Below are 21,601 nucleotides of genomic sequence, written 5' to 3' on the forward strand. Positions count from 1 at the left end.
TGAATAACACAGAGCAGCCTTTTGATTAAGGAAACCTCATGTGTCAGACACACACTCCGTGCAGAGGATTGTCCATACGGTTGTAAATAAAACTTTATAAAGTAAGGCTTTAAAGTGCAATATGTTGTCTTTCTGAAGACCTTGAGACTATTGTTTTTGCCGTTGTGCCTTTCAGGCTTTGTGAGGCTGTTATAAATAGCAGGAGTGGAGCAGTTATTTGGGACGCAGCCATCTGACTTGGTGTTCGTCTGGAAAAGGTCAACATTATTATGTTTAGATTATATGGTAAGTACCTTTCCCCCACTTGGATCACATGGTTCAGCTACAGTATTTGGGGGATGGGTGAGAGGAAGCTTATCATAAAAACTACTTGGCTCTCCCTGCTGTAAATACGGGATGTCGGCCATGATCAGATGAGGCCTAAATAGAGCGCGACCGCTCAGTTTGTGTTTGCTGTTACATGTCTAAGTGTAAAAGTTCTCAGACAATAGAATAAGACAGAGAGTGTTTGTGGGTGGAAATTTACAGTGTGTTGCAAATGACATACTTCCTCATATAGGAAGGCAGCTGGTAAGTACTTTTCCTTCATTAGTCATTTTGTAGAGACAAGTGCAGTCATGATTATGCTGAAACTCTAACACTAATGTGATGTTGACATAACAGCATCTGGCACACTTCCTACTTGTGTTATTCCAAACAACAAGTCACCTCTGTCCCCCAAAATGTCACTCAAATGAATATGTTTTAACCAAAAGAGGACTCAAATAATCACAAAGATAAACAAAATGACAAGACACCAACATACTGTACCTCAAAGAAAAACATTGGCCTTTAAAGAAATACAAACAACAGCAAAGACATGCAAAGGAACTACAAAGAGACACAAAACAACCAAAAATATGGACACAAATATACCTCAAAAAGACAAAAACATCATTTAAAATAGACACAATATGACAAAAAATACACAGAGACATGAAACAATAACAAAGACATGCAAAGAAAATACGAAGAGACACAAAACAACTACAATGATACAAAAATGACCCAATTAAATAATTAATTACACAAGTTTCAATAGATTACAATAGGAACTCAGTACAATAAGGGACAGACAAGACCAAAAAAAAAAAAAAAACAGCACATGGAGTGGCTGTAAAGGAAGACTTGCCTGTAAAGGTGGGTTTTCAGTAGACGCTTAAAATGTGACTCAGCAAATCTGATGGACTGGGGATGACTGTTCAAGAGGGCTGGGGCTAAAACAGCAAATGCACCATCACATTTTGTTTTGCTTTTGGAGTGGGAGATAGACCAAATAGGCCAAAATTTGAGGATCGGAGTGGTCAAGAAGTGGAATAAGGAACAAGGAGATCGGAAATGTAACGGGGGGGGGGGGGGGGGGGGGAGGTGCAGTGCCTGGTATGTAATCAATATTGTAGTTTGTTCTGAACTTTACAGGAAGCCAATGGAGGGATGCAAGAAAAGGTGTTATGTGGGACTGGCGGCTCATCCTAGTCAGAAGTCTTGCAGCTGCGTTTTGAACCAGTTAAAGTCTATGTGTCATGCTCCTATGAAAGAGAGGTGGCAGGGCATATACATTTTTGTGCCCATGCAGGGGCCCATTATCACATTGTTCCCTGATGATTATAGAATACAGTCAGACCAAAGCTACCCCCTGATTAAAAAAAAACAACATAATATATCTATTAAAACTGTGCAATAAAATGATGTATGAAATACCCCGCTGTAAGGAGAAGAATGACGTTTGGATATTGATTATCACAGTCATGTAAGGCTATTGTCAATCTGCTGTTACAGATGCCCAAAAGGGATTCAGGTGGATAGGCTACATCAGGACATGCTGGCCACTTCACTAAGTTTTATTCTGCACATTACTATCTAAATGTGTTATCTTATGCTACGCTCTGTGATAAAGTCCAGCAAGACAGGTCTGACCAGGGTGTTACACAGCGAGTGTGTGCGGGGCGAGCTGCCTGAGGCGTGGGTGTGTGCAGTGTGTGGCAGCGAGAGTAGGATGAGTAGGATGTGTGGTAGGGTTCGATCTCTCTGTCCTTTAGGGAGGAATGTGTTTAGGGTCAGCTGAGTGCCGTCTGACCTTCCACTGTTTTCTGTTGTGCTCAATCCAAGTTATCTGAGCTCCATTTGCTTCCCTGTATGTTTTATCTGTCTTTTGTGTGTGTGTGTGTGTGTGTGTGTGTGTGTGTGTGTGTGATTGTCTCTCGTCCACAGATATGCAGTTACAGGTCTTGTGCCTGACAATTAGTATCATCACTATCACAGGTTGCTGATAAGGTTATAATTTCTGCCACTGTAATTGCCTCAAGTCAAGAATGGGCTTTCCCTTCCTCACCTGAAATCAATGATGTACAACAGCATGTTTAACATATGACTTTTTCTGTTTAAATAAACATTTTGTTACGTTTTTGTCAGGGCTGAACGCAGCCCAGGAGAAGTTTCAGCTGGTTACGATCTGCAGTCCTCACCACTGGATGCCACCAAACCCCACACACTGTTTCTTTAACCAAGGAAAACTCAAGGATACTTTTAATGCAGAAAAACAAGTTCTGCAAGTTGTTACTAGAAAATGTCCATACACTTCCTGTTTTATACCGGTATGGACCTAAGTTTTGCATTGCAACATTCAAAAGTGAACGTGGTGTCCTGAAAAAGTAAATGATGATAATAATAATAATAATAATAATAATAATAATAACAAGGAAGTGGCCTGGAAAAAGTGTTTTAAAAATGTTAGTAATTCTGTAACATATAGTACTGTGAAAAAGTCTTAGGCCACCTTAAACTTTGTTATTTTAGCAAAGTTATAATGTTCACACATATTTATTTCTCTGTAGTCTCTTTAATAAAATACTACCAGAACATACAGGAAACATGTATACAGTATTTTAAAAAATGCAATTTTTTCAGAATAAAAGACCTTCAACAGGCTAAAGTTACAACATTACAAATAGAAGTAATTCTGTAATGATTAAACTTGTCTTCTCAAGTTCAGTCAACTTAATATTTTTAAGGCAGCCCAGACGCTCACTTTTTAAAGTTAAAACCAAGTGTTAGTTTTTACAGTGTGACATGTGTCACTTTATGTATTAAAATAGTCTATTCACACAGTATCCTATAGAAATTATTCATATGAAGTCTGATGATGAGTTTTAGTGTATGACTGCATGCTGCAATGTTTGCTGTAATGTCCTAAGTTTAACCATATAGTGTTATCAGGCCCTGAGAGGACTTGAGGGGACATTTCTCAGCAGTCAAAGGGTGGGTAGGGTGTGTGGGGTGGGAGGGGGCAGGTAGGCTGCCACCTCACTCCATCCAGTTTTGGAAAAAGCCATCCTCCCGGGCCGAGGTCCCACACAAAAACGCACACACAGAGAGAGAAGTGGGTGTGTGAGAGCGGTGAGCAGCATCAGTGAGGCGCTGCTGTAGGACGCACGTACACACACCGTCAGCCAGGCACCGCGCTCCATCAGACAGACGCCCATGATGAGAGGCTGCTCCAGCCGCACCAAGCTCACACACAACCAGGACAGAGCAGGTAAGACACGGAGGCTTTTTTTGGGCAGAACAGCGCGTGCTGTGGGGTGAAAATTGTGCATCTTTAACCGGATGAGGGGCAGAGTCGAGCGGAGCCAACGACAAGACGTAAACAAGAGCCGATGTGCTGCTGTTGTGCTGGCGCTGTCACCGAGACCTTTACCCTACATTACAACAACAGGCGACAATCTTTGCTGTTATTACAGGAAACAGCCTCATTTGTGACAGCAGCAGTTGTGCTTTGAGGATGAAGAGCCAGACGGATGCTTTTGGGCTGCTTGCGAAATGTATATTTAAAAAAAAAAATCTAGTTTCGTGTAGCTGGAGCTGATCCGAGGTGTCTGTGGTTGTTATGAGGCTGTTATTTTGATTTTTCATACACAGATCGTGACGGAGATTTTGCAGCGGGTTATGGTTTTCTGGTCGTTTGTTGTGTTTATGCTTGTTGTGATTGTACGGCTCTCACTGGGCTGCAGCGGTAACATTGTGTCTGCTCATACTGAAGCGCTGCGTGTTGACTCGTGAGTTGAGTAAGTCTCTCGGTGTGTTGGATGTTGGTTAACTGCCGAGCGTAATGTTAACACACTATATTGGGAAATGACTTGTCCAGTATAGTACAGGCTAAACGCTGCTAGCTGCAATCACAGCCTGACAGCTGCTGGGAGGAGGAGGAGGAGAGGAGGAGAGGAGGAGCTCAGAGCTGTTTCCTGTTCATGTCCCTGTGTGAAGTGTATGCACATTTGACCTCACTGAAAAGTAGCTGGCATGTTTCATACAGTATGAATGGTTGCCAGCTGCTGTTTTCACACAGGCTGCACAAGCTTTATGCAGATAAGCTATTTTAAAGGGATAGTTCAGTAGTTTTTTTATTAAAGTAAGGTTGTATGGACTACTTATTCATAGTCAGTTTATTCCATGCAGTAGGAGACAGGTTTGGAGAAGCAGGATGAAGTTTGACATGGAATAAGCAATCTGCTGCTATGGAGGGGTCAGCAACTAAAACTATTTTAGCCACCTTTAACCCTTTGAAAATAACCCTTTGAAGAAATTATCCAGAAAAAAGCAAGAAATTAATAGAACTAAATAAATACAGGAAAATTCCCTGAAAATTAGTTCAAAAGGAAAAGAAAAAAGGAAGAAAAAGTTGCTTTTTTAAAAATAAACTAAATAATAATAATAATGATGGTGATAATAATTATATTAATAATGACAAGGAAATGACCTGGGGAAAAAATGCTAAGAATTTTGTAACACATAGTACTGTGCAAAAGTCTTAGGCCACCGCAAGGTAATAATGTTCATGCATGTTTATTTCTCAGTAGTCTTGATAATAAAATACAACCAGAACACACAGGAAATATGTATACAGTATTGAAAACACAAATATTTCATAATAAAACAATAAAATAGTAATTAGTATGACCTCCTTTACATTAACATGTCTTGAACTCTATTGGGCAGACAATATGGGATTTACTATACCAATCTGCTGGTATACCAGAAGATTATTTAAGAAAACCTTAAGATAGTCTGTCCAAGAGAATTCAAGAACGTGCTACCTGTAAAGGGAGGTCACACTAAATGTTAACTTCTTGTGCCGACTTTTTTTGGGTGTTTCAATGCATTGTACATGTTCCCTGTTTTCTTTTTTTTGTATTATAATAAAAAGACTGATATATATACTTGCCAACTAACATCTACTGTATGTTATATGATATGGTTTATTACCCCATACAATTCTACTTCAAAACATCAAAATTATCCATTTAAATATGATATGTATGACACGACCAATTGTTCTGCAGCCAACAATGTACAGTATGTGCCACAAAACTCTGCACTGCAGCGTTTGTAGCCTATTACTCGGCTAAGAAAGCCAAAAATATATCCCCAGCATGACTTAGTGTGCCATTTATTTGTGGACGTGATGAACCTGACATATATTATAGTCTACTCACAGTCAGGGAATTTGAGAGAGTAGGAGCTATTTAATTAGAAAACCTCCATCTCACCATATTTAGGTCACAGGCCCTGTTGCTTTAAAGACTGACTGTAAAGCTCAACTTAATCTGTGCATCAGTCCACGCGGAGCGTATAAACACACAGATAGACTGTGGATCACCACTGTATTATGCACACCTGCACAGTGCAATCCAATGCAACAACTCTGCAAACAGTCTTGTTTTTGTAAAGCTTATAATGGTTATTTTTGTTGACACTTTGGATGTATTTCTATTGTAGTTTCTTAGACCGTTGTGAAGGTGGAGTTACTGAACTGCGTTCATTCCTAAGGCACCTGAGACAGACAGAATATCAGAAAACACCTTGATACAAAAATCCTCTTACAACTTTCCAACCCCAATTTTCATTTAATTGTCACTAGTTCAGGTCATGTTAAAGCACAACAATAAGATTTACACCCAAAACAACTCTAATTCACATGCCATGATCGAAAAGGAACAGGGAAAGGAAGAAATAATCTTATTTTACATGCCCCTTCCCGAAAACATATATAAACAAAAGAAATAGATGGTCTGTCAGTTACAGTTGCTTAACAACCAACACTTACAGTAAACTTGGATAGAAAAAAAATACATAGAAAAAATTAAAAGCCACAAGTCACATTCAACAAGGGGACAGATTCTACCTGACAACTTCACACAGTCTAATTAATTTGTCATTATTTATCTTCTTAAACTGAAAATATTTTCCCAACACAATAATACTGTAATCCACAGTTTGACGCTGACCACTGAAATACACATCTGCTTTAATGTAGTCCAAGCAAACTTAAACTAAAATTTCCCTCTGTGTTCCTTGTCCTCTGAAATAAAAACAAACAACTTTAGTAAATTTTCTGGTAATACTCTGCTCTTTGCCTTATACATATCTTATAATGTCTGTAACTCAGCCAAATCTTAAAGTTTCAATAATCCTGATGTAATAAAAACTCTTACATCTGCACATTATAAGCATGTCATGAACAGGAAATGTATAATTTGTGACATGCCTGTTGAGTCTGATTGCATTGCATACTTGTACACTGGTAGAGTATGAGCCTGAGTACACACAGAGGGAGGGAGGGAGAGAGATGCTGCCATCTCATGGACATTGTCAGCTCAGTCTTGTTGGATTACCTTAAATGCCCCCATGAGAAGTTAAAACATTTGTCACTTGATTTCTTATTTTATCTGTGAAAAAATTACAGTACCGAGAAAAAGTGCAGATTGTATTAATTGTCACAAGAGCTATAACAATTTGCCGGTGAATCATTTAGTTGATTGATAGAAAATTAATAGCCAACTATTTTGATAAATGATAACTGAATGTCAAACCTTTGCTGGTTCTAGTGTATTGAGTGAGAGATTTTGCGGCTTTTCTTTGTCATTTATGATAGTAAATGAAGAGTCTTTAGGTTCTGGACAAAAGAAGCAATCTAGAAATATCACTCTGGCCTCTGGGAAAATGGGAAAACTTTATTAAAAACATTTTTATAGGTTAAACTATTAATTAATAGTGAAAAATTACATCAGTCAATAATGAAAATAATACTTAGTTGCAGCCCAGTCACAATAGATTGTTTCCCCAGAAGATATTGTGACTAGTTATGGTAGGAAAAGCAAAGGTGTTACTAAGAACATTAACAGTCACTTTTTAGCTTAGATGTCCAGTAAGTCATGACAGTGAGTCAGCATGTACAGAGTTTTTTCCCAGTAGATGGTTTGACTTGTTATAGTGGGAAAGGCGCAGGTCTAATTCCTGTAAAGATGAGACAGCTCACAGGAATGAGGTCTCCTCTCTGGTCGATGGTGCAGCAATAACAGCCTGGAACTGTACGTCAGCATAATTTAAGAGCTTGCGGTGGACTTGTGTAATAAGGAGGGAGAGCTACTGCTGGTTATGAGCAAACAGGTGGTTGAGAGACAATCTCCTCCTTACTGAAATGGGAAGATGGCTGTGCCTCCACAGAACAAAGCTCACCAAAGAATATTATTTTTAAGAGCTTAGGAAATTTGGAGGGTGAAAGATTGTAGTGTTACAGTTCTACTGGACTGATACAGAAAGTATGCTCAGCTAAGTATCTATCTATCTATAGTGTGTGTGTGTGTGTGTGTGTGTGTGTGTGTGTGTAAGTGTGTACAAATTTATACTGATGTGTCTATACATATAAATACACACATACACAAAAGCTAAATATATTTACATGACCAAGTCTGATGTGCAGATCAGATTCCAAATTTGATCTCCCATATTCAAAAATTAACAAGATTTATCTTTACAAACATTAACTTCCTATATCTATTTATACACATGGAATATATCATAGTTGTCTACATATATACACAAAAACACATAGGCTGCTTATTAAATCCATATGACAACCAGTGCCTGCGAAAGCCCTTCCTCATCCATTTAGGCTTAAACTGGATAATGTTGTTGACATTCCTGCAGTTCCCTGTTTAAACTATCCCACAGTTTCACTCCACAAGTGGGATTATGAAAAATGTTCATTGTTGTTTTATCAGATGTTGTTTGTTTTCAGTGTTAAATTTAACTTTAACCTTAATCGAGGTCAAACCTGAAACACTGTAGCCTTTTCTTGCTGCTACATTTGCATCATCCCGCCTAAAGAAACGTGTCTGAGCTCTTTGCGCAGCTCGTGTCAATTACGGTGAAGCAGAAAATGCGCTGCGCCTGTACTGCAGTCATTACGGTCGACCGTTGGCCTCCATTGTGGCCAGACCGGAGCACGTGACCGCTGCGCTGCGAGACATACCGGATTATCTCCATCACAGCGGAGCAGCGCGGATGAAACACCGGTCACCTTCAGAGCAGCATCACGGCAAAAGGCCCCGTGCTCCCGCCGCGGCTGCCTCCACCTCACCGCCAGCCGGAATGGAGGACAGACCACCGTCAAATCCGCGGGAACTCACCCAAAACCCCCTCAAGAAGATCTGGATGCCGTATAAAAATGGCCTTCCCGAAAAACACATTTCTCAGAGAAAGGGTGCGTATGGCGACGTGGCGCCGGTTAGCAACTGTATGTTTAGCTGTATGGTGACTGGTTTTCAACAGATGTGTCGTTTCTTTCGTCCGACGTTCGCATTTGCAAACCAGAAGCACCTCGGTAAGTGAAATAATTACCGCTGATCTGCCCTCCGCACGGAGCGCAGACCTCCCTGCTGTGATGTTAGATGACGTTACCACGGTTATCAGCGCGTGGAGCTCGGTGCGCGTGGCTCAGATGTCTTGCTGTCGCTGCAGCCATCTGGCTCACACGGTTATGTAAGGATCCACGCGATGATCCCCGCAGATGAAGGGTGCTCGCAGCCAGGAGAAAGGACTGGTGGTACTAGGGGAGTCCATCTCGTTGTTGCTGTGTGCCAAATGTAGTTGTGGGTAAACAGGAATTGTATCCCTGCAGTCATGTGAGTGATTTGCACCCTGTGGATGTGCTGGGGTTTTTTTCACACATAGGTCACTTGTCTGTGTGGTCAGTGTCTCCTCGCTGTGGAAATTTGTTTTAATCAGTGGGCTAAAAAGTTGATTGGCAGACTATAACACTGGGGGTGGAGGGTATGCACAGCCAAAAACATTTACAGGTGCAAGGTGATCAGACTGAGGCAATCAGTCAACCTGCTGTAGTAAAAGCTCCCAGCAATTTTAACAATGCAGAGAGAGATCTTCATAAGGCAGCGTTTCCCAAACCTCTCCTGCAGTAGCACTAGTCGTGCATGTTTTAGATTTCTCCCTGCTGCAGCGCAGCTGAATTTAACAATCAGCCTTTCATCAAGTAGCTTCACAAGTTCACAACAAGTTGATCATTTGAATCAGCTGTGCTGCAGCAGGGAGAAATCTCAAACATGCGGGAAGAGGAGACTCGAGGTACTCGAGGAGAGGTTTGGGAAACACTATCATAAGGCATTGTCAAATCATCACAAAGCAGAAGAAACAGTATATGGACACAAACACATTAATCACACAGGCGATTTTGGGCTGTATGACTGAGGGTCAGTCTACTCTCAGGCTGAAATATTCAGAGCAGAGCTGAACAACATTGTCTGATACTCCCACAGCCTGATACTTGCAGAGTGGGGAGAGAGCATACCTCAAAGGGATTTGAAACATCACAAACAATATTATACAGGCATATATATATATATATATATATACACACACACAATGCAACAGTAGTTAAGTCAGATGTATATTATATGTCACAAATCATCCAGAACTTATCGTAAAAACTTCAATGTAGAAAAAAATACCGAGAAATAGTAAAAAAAAAACAAAAAACAGTAATTGCCCAAAAATATTTTTAGGAATACAGCCAATTCAGCTTAGCAATTGATAAGAATTTTGAATACATTTTAAATTCAGCTCATCAAAAGTTAAGTTAATGTAGTAACTCCTTGAGAGAATGGAATTATCTTGAAAGCTACTATGTTGAGAAATATGTAGAAAAATACAAAATATAATGTATTCCTTGCCCAAAAAGAGACAAAATTTGTATTTGGACCTACGAAAGGAAGAATGACACAAACAAAAAGGTCAGTGAAAACAAGGGTTGCATTAACAGAAATAAACTTTTTGGAAAAGGGAATTCATACAGATGATTTGTAAAAGTAAAGTCAGGTCTTTCAGGTCACACTGTAGAAAAAAATGCTTTCTTTTCTTCCAAACTATAATCACTTACAAAAAAGGATTGAGATCAAACGCTACATTTTAGCCCGTAGGTGATAGATAGAGTATTATGTGTAAAAATATGCAGTGCCTCTCTTTGTAAACAGATGTTAATGTCCCCTCTCTTCTGGGGGGGGTTCACATGCTCAGTGTCAGTATACTTGTGTTGAAATGCGCAGCCACGGGGTTGTTTTGGCCGTTTGTGTGTATGATACATATATGAAAGTTTTAAAACTTCTCTGAAATGTGGGTCTGGAGACGGAGAATCGTCGGACAGCTGCAGCCAACTCTGATCTGATTGTTTCAACCTGAGAGAAGATCACAATCTCCTGAGTGATGGCGATGTTTGTGTCTATATTTTGCTTGGTCAGCTTTGCATATTGGAAGTTGCTCGGAGCTTTTAGTACAGTGTGTGGATCTCCTGTCGGATTCTTGCCAAAACTACCTCCCTGATACTTCTGCGTTACTGCAGTATCAGGGAGGTAGTTGTGAAAGGTACTTTTTGTAAAGTATTCCATGCATGCAGCAGACCTGTTTGGACAGACGGTGCCGTCTTTCTGCACTTTCACAGACAGGGAATGTTAAAACATGGACGTTGCAACTCCGATGTACGCAAGACATTGCATACGGCGAAGGAGCACCCTCAGAACTGATCACGCTCTCTGACCCAGTCATCTGTGCACACACTGCGTCTGTGTGTGGAAACTAGCTGTTAGCTCTCTCCAGATGTCTTGAGCAGTGCAGTGTTTCTCAACTCCTCGGGCACGGCCTGGCGCCACCGTGACCTCTGCTCCCGGCCGACGATGCTCAGAGTGGTGTGACGTGTGACTCGATTGCACACACATCAATAATAAGGACAATCTAATATTTATGTTAATATTATTTCTTATGAATTCTGAAATATGTAAGATAGTATAGAGATTTTGGATGTGATGAAGGCATATTTGCAGCTGTGAAAATAATAGTTGAACAAGACCTTGTTGACCTTTTATGTTTGTGCTGAGGTGTTACACGTTTTTACGCAGAAATTGGTTTAACGTCTCCCGTGTGCATTGTGTGTGATCAGCACATGACTTTCTGTTTTTCATCTTTCATTCCAGTATGTATGACCAACTGTCCCACCCTGATCGTGACTGTGGGCCTTCCTGCCAGGGGGAAGACCTACATCTCCAAGAAGCTGACCCGCTATCTGAACTGGATCGGTGTGCCCACCAGAGGTACGACTTCTCAGCATTGTCGGCTCTCTTCTGAATCTTAGAAACGTCAGTGAAGAGAGAAAAGACACTTGATTCACTAGATTTAAGTGTCCTTGCTTCCATTTTTCCCATAGAGTTCAATGTTGGACAATACAGGAGGGAGTGTGTGAAGATTTACAAGTCCTTTGAGTTCTTCCGTCCAGACAACGAGGAGGGGTTAAAGATCAGACGGTAAGAGTTTCAAGTGGCCTCAAACTTCCTCAGTAATTTGTGTGACCACCGATGATGTGACATTTCCTGTGGTTATCTGTGATGTTTACAGCCAGTGTGCCTCAGCAGCGCTGAACGATGTGCGACAGTATCTCACAGAAGAGGGAGGCCAAGTGGCGGTGGGTGAAATGTTAAATGCTGTCTTAGGAAGGTCAAAGACACTGCGCATTGCATAAGAGCTTATTGATGTTTGTTCTTTTTCTGTGAAACAGGTTTTTGATGCAACAAACACTACCAGAGAGAGGAGGGAAACCATCATCCAGTTTGCAGAGCAGAATGGCTTCAAGGTAACCTGTTAGGTCATAGTTCTGCGAGGACACGCTGCATCAGTTTACATTCACACAGAGCTCGATCTGTTGCTCCTTTTTTTCTCAGGTGTTCTTCGTAGAGTCTGTGTGTGAAGACCCAGATGTCATACAGGAGAACATAGTGGTAGGTGTTTGTTTGTTTTATCTCTTAAGGAAATGAACTTCTGCCTACGTTGCACTCACTCTTCTGCCGTTTCTGTGTTTAGCAAGTGAAGCTGGGGAGCCCCGACTACACCAACTGTAACACAGAGGAAGCAGTGGAAGATTTCATGAAGAGGATCAAGTGTTATGAAAACTCCTATGAGACCCTCGATGAAGTCCTGGACAGGTGAGGTGGAGAGTGTGTTAGGAAAGACGTCCTGGCTGTGCAAAAATGTGGAGAATAACTATCTAAGCATTTAAGCATAGGTTTTCAAATTAGCTGCAGCCACCAGCCAAACGCAGGGAAATTATGCAAGTGGTTGCCAGATTTGTTGAGTTTACCATCCAAAAAAAACCAATGGTGAAGTAATGAGTAGATGGTAGATTTTGGAATCCACTAGCCCCAGTGGCAGATGGACAAAAAAAAGTTTATTTCTCAAACTGCAAATTATTAGGTTGCAACATTTAGTTGATTAGTCGATTATTCGATGATCAAAATAGATTGGCATCTATTTTGATCATTGAATAATCATAATTAATCTTTTTTTGTTGTTTTTTAAATATATTTTGGGGTCATACTTCTTAAATGTGAGAATGTGATGTTTTTTTTATCATACATGATAAATTAGAATAGTTTTGTATTTTTGGACTCTTGGTGGGATAAAATATGCTATTTCAGGATGTCACATCGAGCTCTGGGAAATAACACATGGCATTAATCTCTATTTTCTGATGTTTTATTGACCAAAAAAAAAAAAAAGAAAGAAAAAATTAATTATAATAATCAGTAGTTGCTGGCCGCAGCTCTACTAATGATGCTGTGGTTCCCAAATCCAAACACAGGTTTTGGCTCAGTCACATGAAGAATGCTGAACTGAAGTTTTCATGTGTGTGTGTGTGTGTGTGTGTGTGTGTGTTTGTTTTCTCTCCTCTCAGGGATCTCTCCTACATTAAAATCATGGACGTGGGTCAGCGGTACTTGGTCAACAGGGTGTTGGACCACATCCAGAGCCGAATCGTCTACTACCTCATGAACATTCACATCACGCCGCGCTCCATCTACCTGTGTCGCCATGGTGAGAGCGAGCTGAACGTCAATGGTCGAATTGGAGGAGACTCCGGCCTCACGTCTAGAGGCAAAGAGGTACATCAAAACTTTTTCAACAACGGGGATATTTTTCCTTTTTTTTTCACGTGACTTGATTGAAAATATAAAAATCTTTTCCGTTCAGTTTGGGAAGAAGCTGAGCCACTTCATCCAGGCGCAGGGCATCAGCGACCTGAAGGTGTGGACCAGTCAGATGAAGAGAACCATCCAGACAGCCGAGGCTCTCAGTGTGCCCTACGAACAGTGGAAGGTCCTGAACGAGATCGATGCAGTGAGTACTACGTTCCTGACTGCTGAACACAGCTGTTTGGTGATGTGTGCGGTATTAATGGAGACAAATCTGCGTGTGATGTCATTTCAGGGCGTGTGTGAGGAGATGATGTATGAGGAGATCCAGGAGCACTATCCTCTGGAGTTTGCTCTGAGGGACCAGGACAAATACCGCTATCGCTACCCGAAAGGAGAGGTCAGTGTCTAAAATCTAACGCCATTATGTCTAATGATGTGATGTAGTTATGTAACTGTTTAAGTGTATTTTTTATGTTAATGTCAGAGTAGCATATTTGTGGACAATGTGTCTCTGTTTGAATTTTGGAATTTCCCAAAGCTCCTTTGTGAATATAAGGCCACACTCACTCTCTCATAGAAACACACGTAACCACAAACACAATTAAACTGTATCCAGATGGCTGCCGGCCACTTACTCTCCGCTAATGAGCCTCAGCCCGGACGAGCAGCCTCTTAACAGATTTGGCTCAACACCAGAATACAGTAAACAAAGACTTCACATTAGTGTGTGTGTGTGTGTGTGTGTGTGTGAGAGAGAAAAATGTGAGGTTAGGTTGTTTACTGTGTGTCTGAATGCCCGCCGGTCTGTTCTCACCTTAAGTCCATCCCATTACCTTTCCATTAATCTAACACAGAGAGATGGATACGGGCATTAGCTGGCTGCTGGGCGGACAGTGCTGATGTATAGCCTCGGGGAATCTTGTTAAATCAAGTGTTTGTCTAGACAGCCCGTATCGATTTTCCCCCCGCTGAAATGTCAGTCTGTTTAACTGTTAAACGATTATTCAGCAGACTGTGTGAAGAAAATGGATTGCACTGAAGTTGTAATGAACAGATTTACAGCTCTTTCACTGATTTATTTATTCATTTACTTTCATTTTAAAGGTGCTAATATGTTCTTCTTTAGTGATGATCTCACAATAAATTTAATGGAATAAAATAAACATGGACAGGGATGTCTTAAAGGGACAGTACAACCCAAAATAACAACAACCTGTAGTGCTGTCTGTGTGAGTTGCAGCGTGTTGGAGATATCGGCCGTAGAGATGTCTGCTTTCTCCTTAATAAAATGGTGCTCATAGGGCCAACATTTTTTTTTTTGAAAACATAACAGCAATGTCACTTTCCAGAAATCGCGACCCAATTACTCAAGATAACCCACAGACTGCTGTGAGCAGTTACACGTAGGAACTATTTTCTTTCTAACAAACAGAATCAGGATTTCTGAAAAGAGACATTGTCGTTTTTTTTCTCTTTTTTTCCCAAACTTTTTTCAATTCAATGCCGCCAGCACTCAGCAACAATCTGCACTGATAAATAGCTCTAAAGGTAAACTGTCCCTTTATGCACATAATAATAATCCTCAGATTAGATTGTACTTTGCTGTCTGCCTGTCTGATTTAGTGCTTTTTGTGTCTCCTGTGACTCAGTCCTATGAGGACCTGGTGCAGCGGTTGGAGCCGGTCATCATGGAGCTCGAGCGGCAAGAGAACGTGTTGGTCATCTGTCACCAGGCCGTCATGCGCTGCCTTTTGGCCTATTTCCTGGACAAGACAGCAGGTCAGCCCTTTAACTGAACCCCTGAAGGCAGCTAAGTAGAGCACCTTAGCACACATATAGAAACATACACACCAAAACATACACAGATAAACACAAAGCACTGTGGGGGATGTAGGAAATAAATTTACAAAATAGAAATACATACAGTAAGTATAGGGAAAAGTGGATTTAATGCTTTTCCAAATATAGGGTTCAGCAAAGATTTGACTTTGAATAAGATTATCTTGAAGGTACATTTCCCCTCGTAGTTATGCAGTTACCTTTTCACCATAATAAGGTATTCATGTCTCCAGTCCTGGTCTTTCATAAGGCACTGGATAAAATGTTTTGTAAACTTTGGCACATTCAGTGTAAATCTGTGACATACTTGGACAGTGCCCACATTAAAAAGTGTGTTTCACTCCTGGCTGACTGACCCGATTTCCATTTTGTAGACCAGATCACTGTAGCAAAATATCTGACTGAAAAAACAGGAAAAACTCAAATCTTCTGTTAAACATGCACAAATACAGAGTACATTTTGACATTTTGCCAACGGCTAAGGCTACATTATTTACCACAAATCTTTTCTTCTTCTTCTACATCAGTCGCCAGAGTGCAAATTGCAGTGCAGGCTACTGTTTTAGAGCAATGAAGAAGAATTGATTTGTTTGTGAAAGTACTTTAAAGTTTATTCATAAATTCTGTGCCATCTCATCAGTGCATAGACACTTGTACTCGCTGGTACCTGATCCAGCATTTTAAGAAGTATCGGAGGCCTCTCCAGTACCGGTATAGGAACAACACTGGATCTAACAGTTGAAAATATCGTTCTTCTGCAAGTTAATACATGTTGAACAGGCATTTTGATAAATTACTCTGGTCATTTACTCTCAAATATATCATAGCAATTATAGAAAAAAAGCATAGTTGTTAACTTAAGTAATATCTTTCCCTCCTCACTGTTGTCCCCTCTATAAAAATTACAGACAAAAAAATAGAATCTATAAATTATGTACAGCAGTAAGAGTTCCTTGATTGTTCAGGTATTTTCATGAACCTGTGCAATTTTTCTTTACACAGAGGAGCTGCCGTACCTCAAGTGCCCGCTGCACACTGTGCTGAAGCTAACGCCGGTGGCCTATGGTAGGACTGGTCTCCTATTAGCATTTAATGCGCATGATGAATCCATTTCTAATAACAATAATTAAAACACTCCAAACACTCTTCTGCCTCCTGAACTAATGAAACAACACCTCTGTGTGCATACTTAGGCTGTAAGGTGGAGTCCATCTGCTTAAATGTGGAAGCAGTCAACACACACCGAGAAAAGCCAGAGGTGGGTATAATGGCATGCACACACACACACACACACACACACACACACACACACACACACACACACACACACACACACACACACACACAGAGAGAGTAAGCACACACATACTACAGCTGATCCGCTTTGTATAAAGCTAAGAGATGGTTCACAAACAGGCTGATCCGACAGCCTCAGGTGCTGAACGTCATGTGATGTTTCACTGCAGCTGCCGCTCCTTCTGATGGCCATGTTTTTAGAACCAGTGGTGTGAATCATAATGAGCCCAGAACAGGTCTTATATGTGGATTATATGTTCTCAGGACAACAACAATGATTAATGCTCCTGTTCCTCACACCCTTTAAACAAATATGCCTGTGAGCGGATCAGGTTCCAAAGTTTGATGCTGAAAAGAACTGATAAAAGTAGTAACAACAGCCATTTATAGTTCTCAGTGTAAAAAATCAAAATAATAATTACAGCCATACCAAACAGTTTGAAGATGTATTCAAAATGTTGATATTCAAAGTCTAAATCAATCTTACAATGCTGTGCAGTTTTTCTTTTTCTTCTTTTTTATTTTGCATGTCAGTCGACTCTGTTTGAACGCTGTGTTTCTGCACAGTCGCACACAAAGATTAGGCTACACTAATATTATTAGCATTATGTCATTTGCGGTATTAGATTCTACCGATGGTTGCATAGGATTGTTTCTGACCGGAAAAAAAGAGGCAATCATTTCCAAAATTCACAAGATGTTTTAATCTGAGGGAATATTCTACTCCAATCCACATTTGTTAGTGTTTAGCCTTTCAAAACAAGCATTTTCACTGCTGTCAAAAAACTGTTTGCTCTCCTGCGTTACCACACACAGAGGGAGGCACGCATCTGTGCGAATAAGGCGGTGTGGCACCAGTCTAACAGGACCATAAATCCCATTAATATTACTCTAACGCTGTTATAGTAAATTATGTAAAGGTCCTGTGTGTAGAATAAGGGGCACCTATTGGCTAAAATGGTTTATAATAATCATAACTATATTTTCGTTATTTTATAATCGCCTAAAAAAGAATTGTGATGTTTTTGTTACCTTAGAATGAGTTGTTTATGTCTACATATGGAGCAGGTCCACCAAATTGTTTTTACAGTAGCCCAGAACGGACAAACCAAACTCTGGCTCTAGAAAAGGTTAAACATTTGCCTGTTTTTTTTTTTTTTTTTTTTTGCTTGACACACAGGAGATTCAGTTGGTTGCATCTGCAGCTTCACCACTACATGCCATTAAATCCCAAACGCTAGATGTTTAAGTTGTTACAAAAAATAGATGAATAAATTGTGGCCCTCTGTGGTATGAAATGAAGGATTTGGTTTAAGGAACACTTTTGTTTGCTTTGGTTTTTGGTTTGATGATGAGATGAGACATTTAAAGCATCATTTGAAAACCTCAACAGAAACTTCAAATGTTAAAAAATGACATTCAGAACTGCCTTTGTCAAAATGCAAACACTGGCTTGTTAGCAAGGACTATGACAGGGAATATATAGTAATGTACCTTATATGAGTAATGTGATGTAAGGCTTAAAAAATCTGTACAATCATGATTATTTCTTCACACTCACAGGTGAAGGTAGGGATTTTTTGTCGATTGTCCATTTTTCATAAACCCTCTTTGCGGGATCTTTCTTATATCTTTGTAGATGTGAAATCATCTTATTGGATTTAAAAAAAACATTAGCTCAGCCTAAGAAAAGCCGCTGCAGTGGTTTAATTTCTTCTTGACTCTCACTGCGAACACACAACCGACAAAGACAGGAACAAAAATGTCACATCTTTCAAGTCTTGGCCCAGTCTGTGTGCAGTGGATTTCCGATGTGTTTTGATCCCTCCCCCTCTTTGTGTGTGTTTTTTTTTTATCAAACAGAACGTAGAAGTGTCGCGGATGTCAGAGGAGGCTTTGCTAACAGTGCCAGCTCACCAATGAGGCAGTACCCCTCACCCCACCCCCATCCTCCTTTACCCCTCTTTACGCACAACGCACCTGCCAAACTCAGTCTTTCTTCTCCATCTTCTTTCTGATTGAATCACACTTCACTCTTCTATCCTTCTGGGTTTTTTTTTTTATATTTAAAGACGGGATGATGGTGGTAATTGACTGGAATCCAGTTCCTAATTTTGATTATTAATCTTATGACACGGATCTTGTGTCTCGAGCACATTCTCCCTTTTTTTTGGAGAATAACTGAAGAGCCTGTGAAGGTTGTTTTTTTTTGTTGTTGTTTTTTAACTGACGCTGTAATCTCAGCTATGAAGGAATGAAACTACAGCACCTTTTTTTTGTTTATGAAAGTAGCGAGTCGTGATGTAGTTTGTTTTTTCATTGATCTGAACTGATTTTACAATGTGAACTTTTATCAGTATCACTTTATATTTCTGTTGGTAGGACTCAGGACACTCTAATCTCAGTTTTACAGAATCGCACAACTCTAAACACGGTTGTGCCTTTTTATATTTTGCACAGAAAAAAATCAACTCTATGTTAATTTTCTTATTAAATGTCCTCTATTACAGTTTGTCTCTAGTTTTCAGATGTCCAACACTGTCTTATGAAGATCCTGGAAGTGCAGACTTTGTTTTATTGTTTTTTTGTTCAACAATGTGAAGGTACTTCAAAGTATATTCATCTCACTGAAGAGGAGATATTTCTGTTAATGTTTCTAAATAAACTCCACTCCACAATTTAACGAATCCTTACCACACTCTTCTTGTGCTTCATTTTAGAAAATTTGACATGAAAGCAGTTTTACTCCGAAAGTTCGGATCTTTGGTGAAATGCTTTACCTTGATGGTACGATTAAATACATCTCGACTCAATCTTACTCAGAGATCAAAAGTGTCTGACTACTTCCTTCCTATTCGTACAGTCCACAGATCAGATGCTGAGTGCGGTGCCCTTCCTGTGCACTCTGCTGTGCAAACTCAAGAGATTTCCCTATTCATTCACATGCAGAGGGCTGCACTGGGGTGCCATTCATCAGCCTGAACAAAACACTCACTGTCACACACAGATCTCTTTCTGGCTCGATTGAGAGCGATAACAAAATGAAAGCTGATATTCACAGCTAATAATACTGGCACTTTGTTAAAAGGCTTAGTCGGTTTTTGAGAATAAAAGATGATATTGCAGAAAGTACAAGTTTACCAAGACATGCTACCATGAGCACGGTGTGATTCGACTAAAGAAAACATTTAAAAATCTTAAATCATGAGGTACATAATAAATGCTGCTATCGTGGTTCATTATATGTTGATGGCAGCATCTTAAGGCTGTAAAACAGGTCTGGTAATCTGCATCCAGAGCAGCTTTAAAGAGGTGGAATCCTCTGAGGCCAAACTGTAAGCACATCACTTAAAACGTATAACCTTTTCTGAACTGGCAAACGTCTGCACACACACACACACACACACACACACACACACACACACAGAGAGAGAGAGAGAGAGAAAAGAAAAGAAGTTATCACAAGTGCAAAAACAGCAGGGATCTGCAGTATGCCACTGTACGTAACTTGTGTTTGTGTATGGCAACTTAAATTGCAGCGCTTTTATCGATTCCCTGTAAAAGTTTATTAAAAAGTCGTCTGACACTGACTCGTTCCTCTTTCCAGAATGTGAACATTCACCGTACGACTCAAGACGCCCTGCAGACTGTCCCTCCTCACCTCTGACTGCAGCTGGACCTCTAGCTCTCTCGCTGTCCTTTTCGACGGACTCTTGTGGTAAATTCACTTTTCCAATGTGCACGACCTGCTCACCGCGGTGACCGTCTGGGTGATGTGCCTCCTCTTGCTCCGTCAACACCTCTGCCACACACACACACCTCTCTATAACTGTCCGTCTTTTTGGTTTTGAAGGAACCTGAACACAGTGAGTGTTCGGGCCTCAGTGTTCATATTTGAAAGCTGACTCAGCACAGCTGGTCCAGATTATTTATGAATTGAACACTTTGCTCACGGCAGGTTCTTGTCTGTGTGTTAATATGTTGAGTTACTGTGTGTTGATATTGTGCAGCAGTAGAATTAACACTGAAGGTCAAAGTATTATTATCCATGTGGCTTCATCAAGTGATCTTTTCTGCTACATGTGTGACCTGGTACTGTATTATGAAATCGTTTTATGTGACGTGTCTTCAGTGATAATGTGCAATGTGAAGGTTATAAACCTACCTGGAAACAAAATGATGAAGCTTATAATATTTAAAATATGTGATGATTCAATGAATGAATGGACTGGGTCATTATTAGGTTTTCTATGGTGAAAACAAACTTAAATTTTATATAGAGGGGTTAAATCAAATCTCAGCTTTCTTCCGATGATTCTAACTTTTAGTGAGATCTGAACACTTTTTTTAGTGAAGATTATTAGCAGTATTGGAAATTCAACAATGCAATATCAGCTCAGAGCTGTTGGTGTTGATACAGTCGTGACTTCGGATGTACATCCCAGCTCCACTGTAATGAAGATGTGATATTTTTGTAAACATATTGGTCATTATCTCTGCCATTAAAGGGTTCAATTATTTATTTTGGCCGCACCGATAATTGTTTTCATGTTTGGTTCATATGCCAATACTTTCTGAATTAATCGATTCATTTTTGAGTCTAAAAAAAAGTCAGTAAATAATGAAGAAATGGGCATCACATTTTCTCAGAGGCTAAGTTGACGTGTTCAACAATGCTGTTTTGTCTCACCAATCATCTACAACCCAAAGATATCCAGCGCATCATCTTAAACTATGCGATCTGTTTTTCGTGGTCGTATTTTTAACAATTTTACTCCTGTCAAGCACTTTGTGACCTTGCTCTTTGAAAGGTGTTCTACTAAATAAACTTTTAACATTGGAAAAGCTAGTAGCTGAATTTTTGCTTTAAAAAGTCACAAATCAATGTTGCTGCCAGTGAGTTTAATGCTGATGAACTGAATGACTGATTGTCTCAGCTGTTATTTATTGAGAACATGTGGAGGTGTCGCTGGAGTGCATTGGCACTATAATGTGTTGGGTGAATTGGTCAACGGATGGAGGTTGAATGAGGCTTTTCTTTGTCTCTCTGTCCCATGTGGGTTTCCTAAAGTGAGGGACAGGTGGTGCATGATGAGGTGGAGGCTGCGTGATCAGAA

General features: G+C 40.2%; 1 protein-coding gene across 4 annotated transcripts; it reads left to right on the top strand.

The window, feature by feature from the left end:
• Positions 1-3,389: 3,389 nt before the first annotated feature.
• LOC121955139 (6-phosphofructo-2-kinase/fructose-2,6-bisphosphatase 4-like) lies at positions 3,390-21,329 on the top strand. 4 transcript variants are annotated; one of them, XM_042502989.1, is made up of 14 exons: positions 3,390-3,574; positions 11,358-11,474; positions 11,588-11,684; positions 11,776-11,842; positions 11,936-12,010; positions 12,099-12,155; positions 12,238-12,359; positions 13,109-13,316; positions 13,405-13,551; positions 13,642-13,746; positions 14,999-15,128; positions 16,191-16,253; positions 16,382-16,446; positions 20,092-21,329. In XM_042502989.1, the coding sequence occupies exons 1-14, from the start codon at positions 3,520-3,522 to the stop codon at positions 20,149-20,151; spliced, it is 1,368 nt and encodes a 455-aa protein (XP_042358923.1). In that variant the 5' UTR covers positions 3,390-3,519; the 3' UTR covers positions 20,152-21,329. The 4 variants fall into 4 exon arrangements, with proteins under 4 accessions (XP_042358923.1, XP_042358914.1, XP_042358905.1 ...); XM_042502980.1 differs by lacking the exon at positions 20,092-21,329 and adding an exon at positions 18,348-19,177 and having other exon boundaries at positions 3,391-3,574; XM_042502971.1 differs by lacking the exon at positions 3,390-3,574 and adding an exon at positions 8,271-8,581.
• The last annotated feature ends 272 nt before the right edge of the window (positions 21,330-21,601 follow it).

This window comes from Plectropomus leopardus, chromosome 2, assembly GCF_008729295.1.
Source record: "Plectropomus leopardus isolate mb chromosome 2, YSFRI_Pleo_2.0, whole genome shotgun sequence".
NCBI classification, from domain to species: domain Eukaryota; kingdom Metazoa; phylum Chordata; class Actinopteri; order Perciformes; family Serranidae; genus Plectropomus; species Plectropomus leopardus.

Bases quoted from the DNA above. Each gene is read 5' to 3' on its own strand.
- LOC121955139 (XM_042502971.1), top strand. From the start codon at position 8,383: ATGAAACACCGGTCACCTTCAGAGCAGCATCACGGCAAAAGGCCCCGT. The intron at 8,582-11,357 runs GTGCGTATGGCG...CTTTCATTCCAG, and splicing joins ACACATTTCTCAGAGAAAGG to TATGTATGACCAACTGTCCC. The intron at 15,129-16,190 runs GTCAGCCCTTTA...TTCTTTACACAG, and splicing joins TTTCCTGGACAAGACAGCAG to AGGAGCTGCCGTACCTCAAG.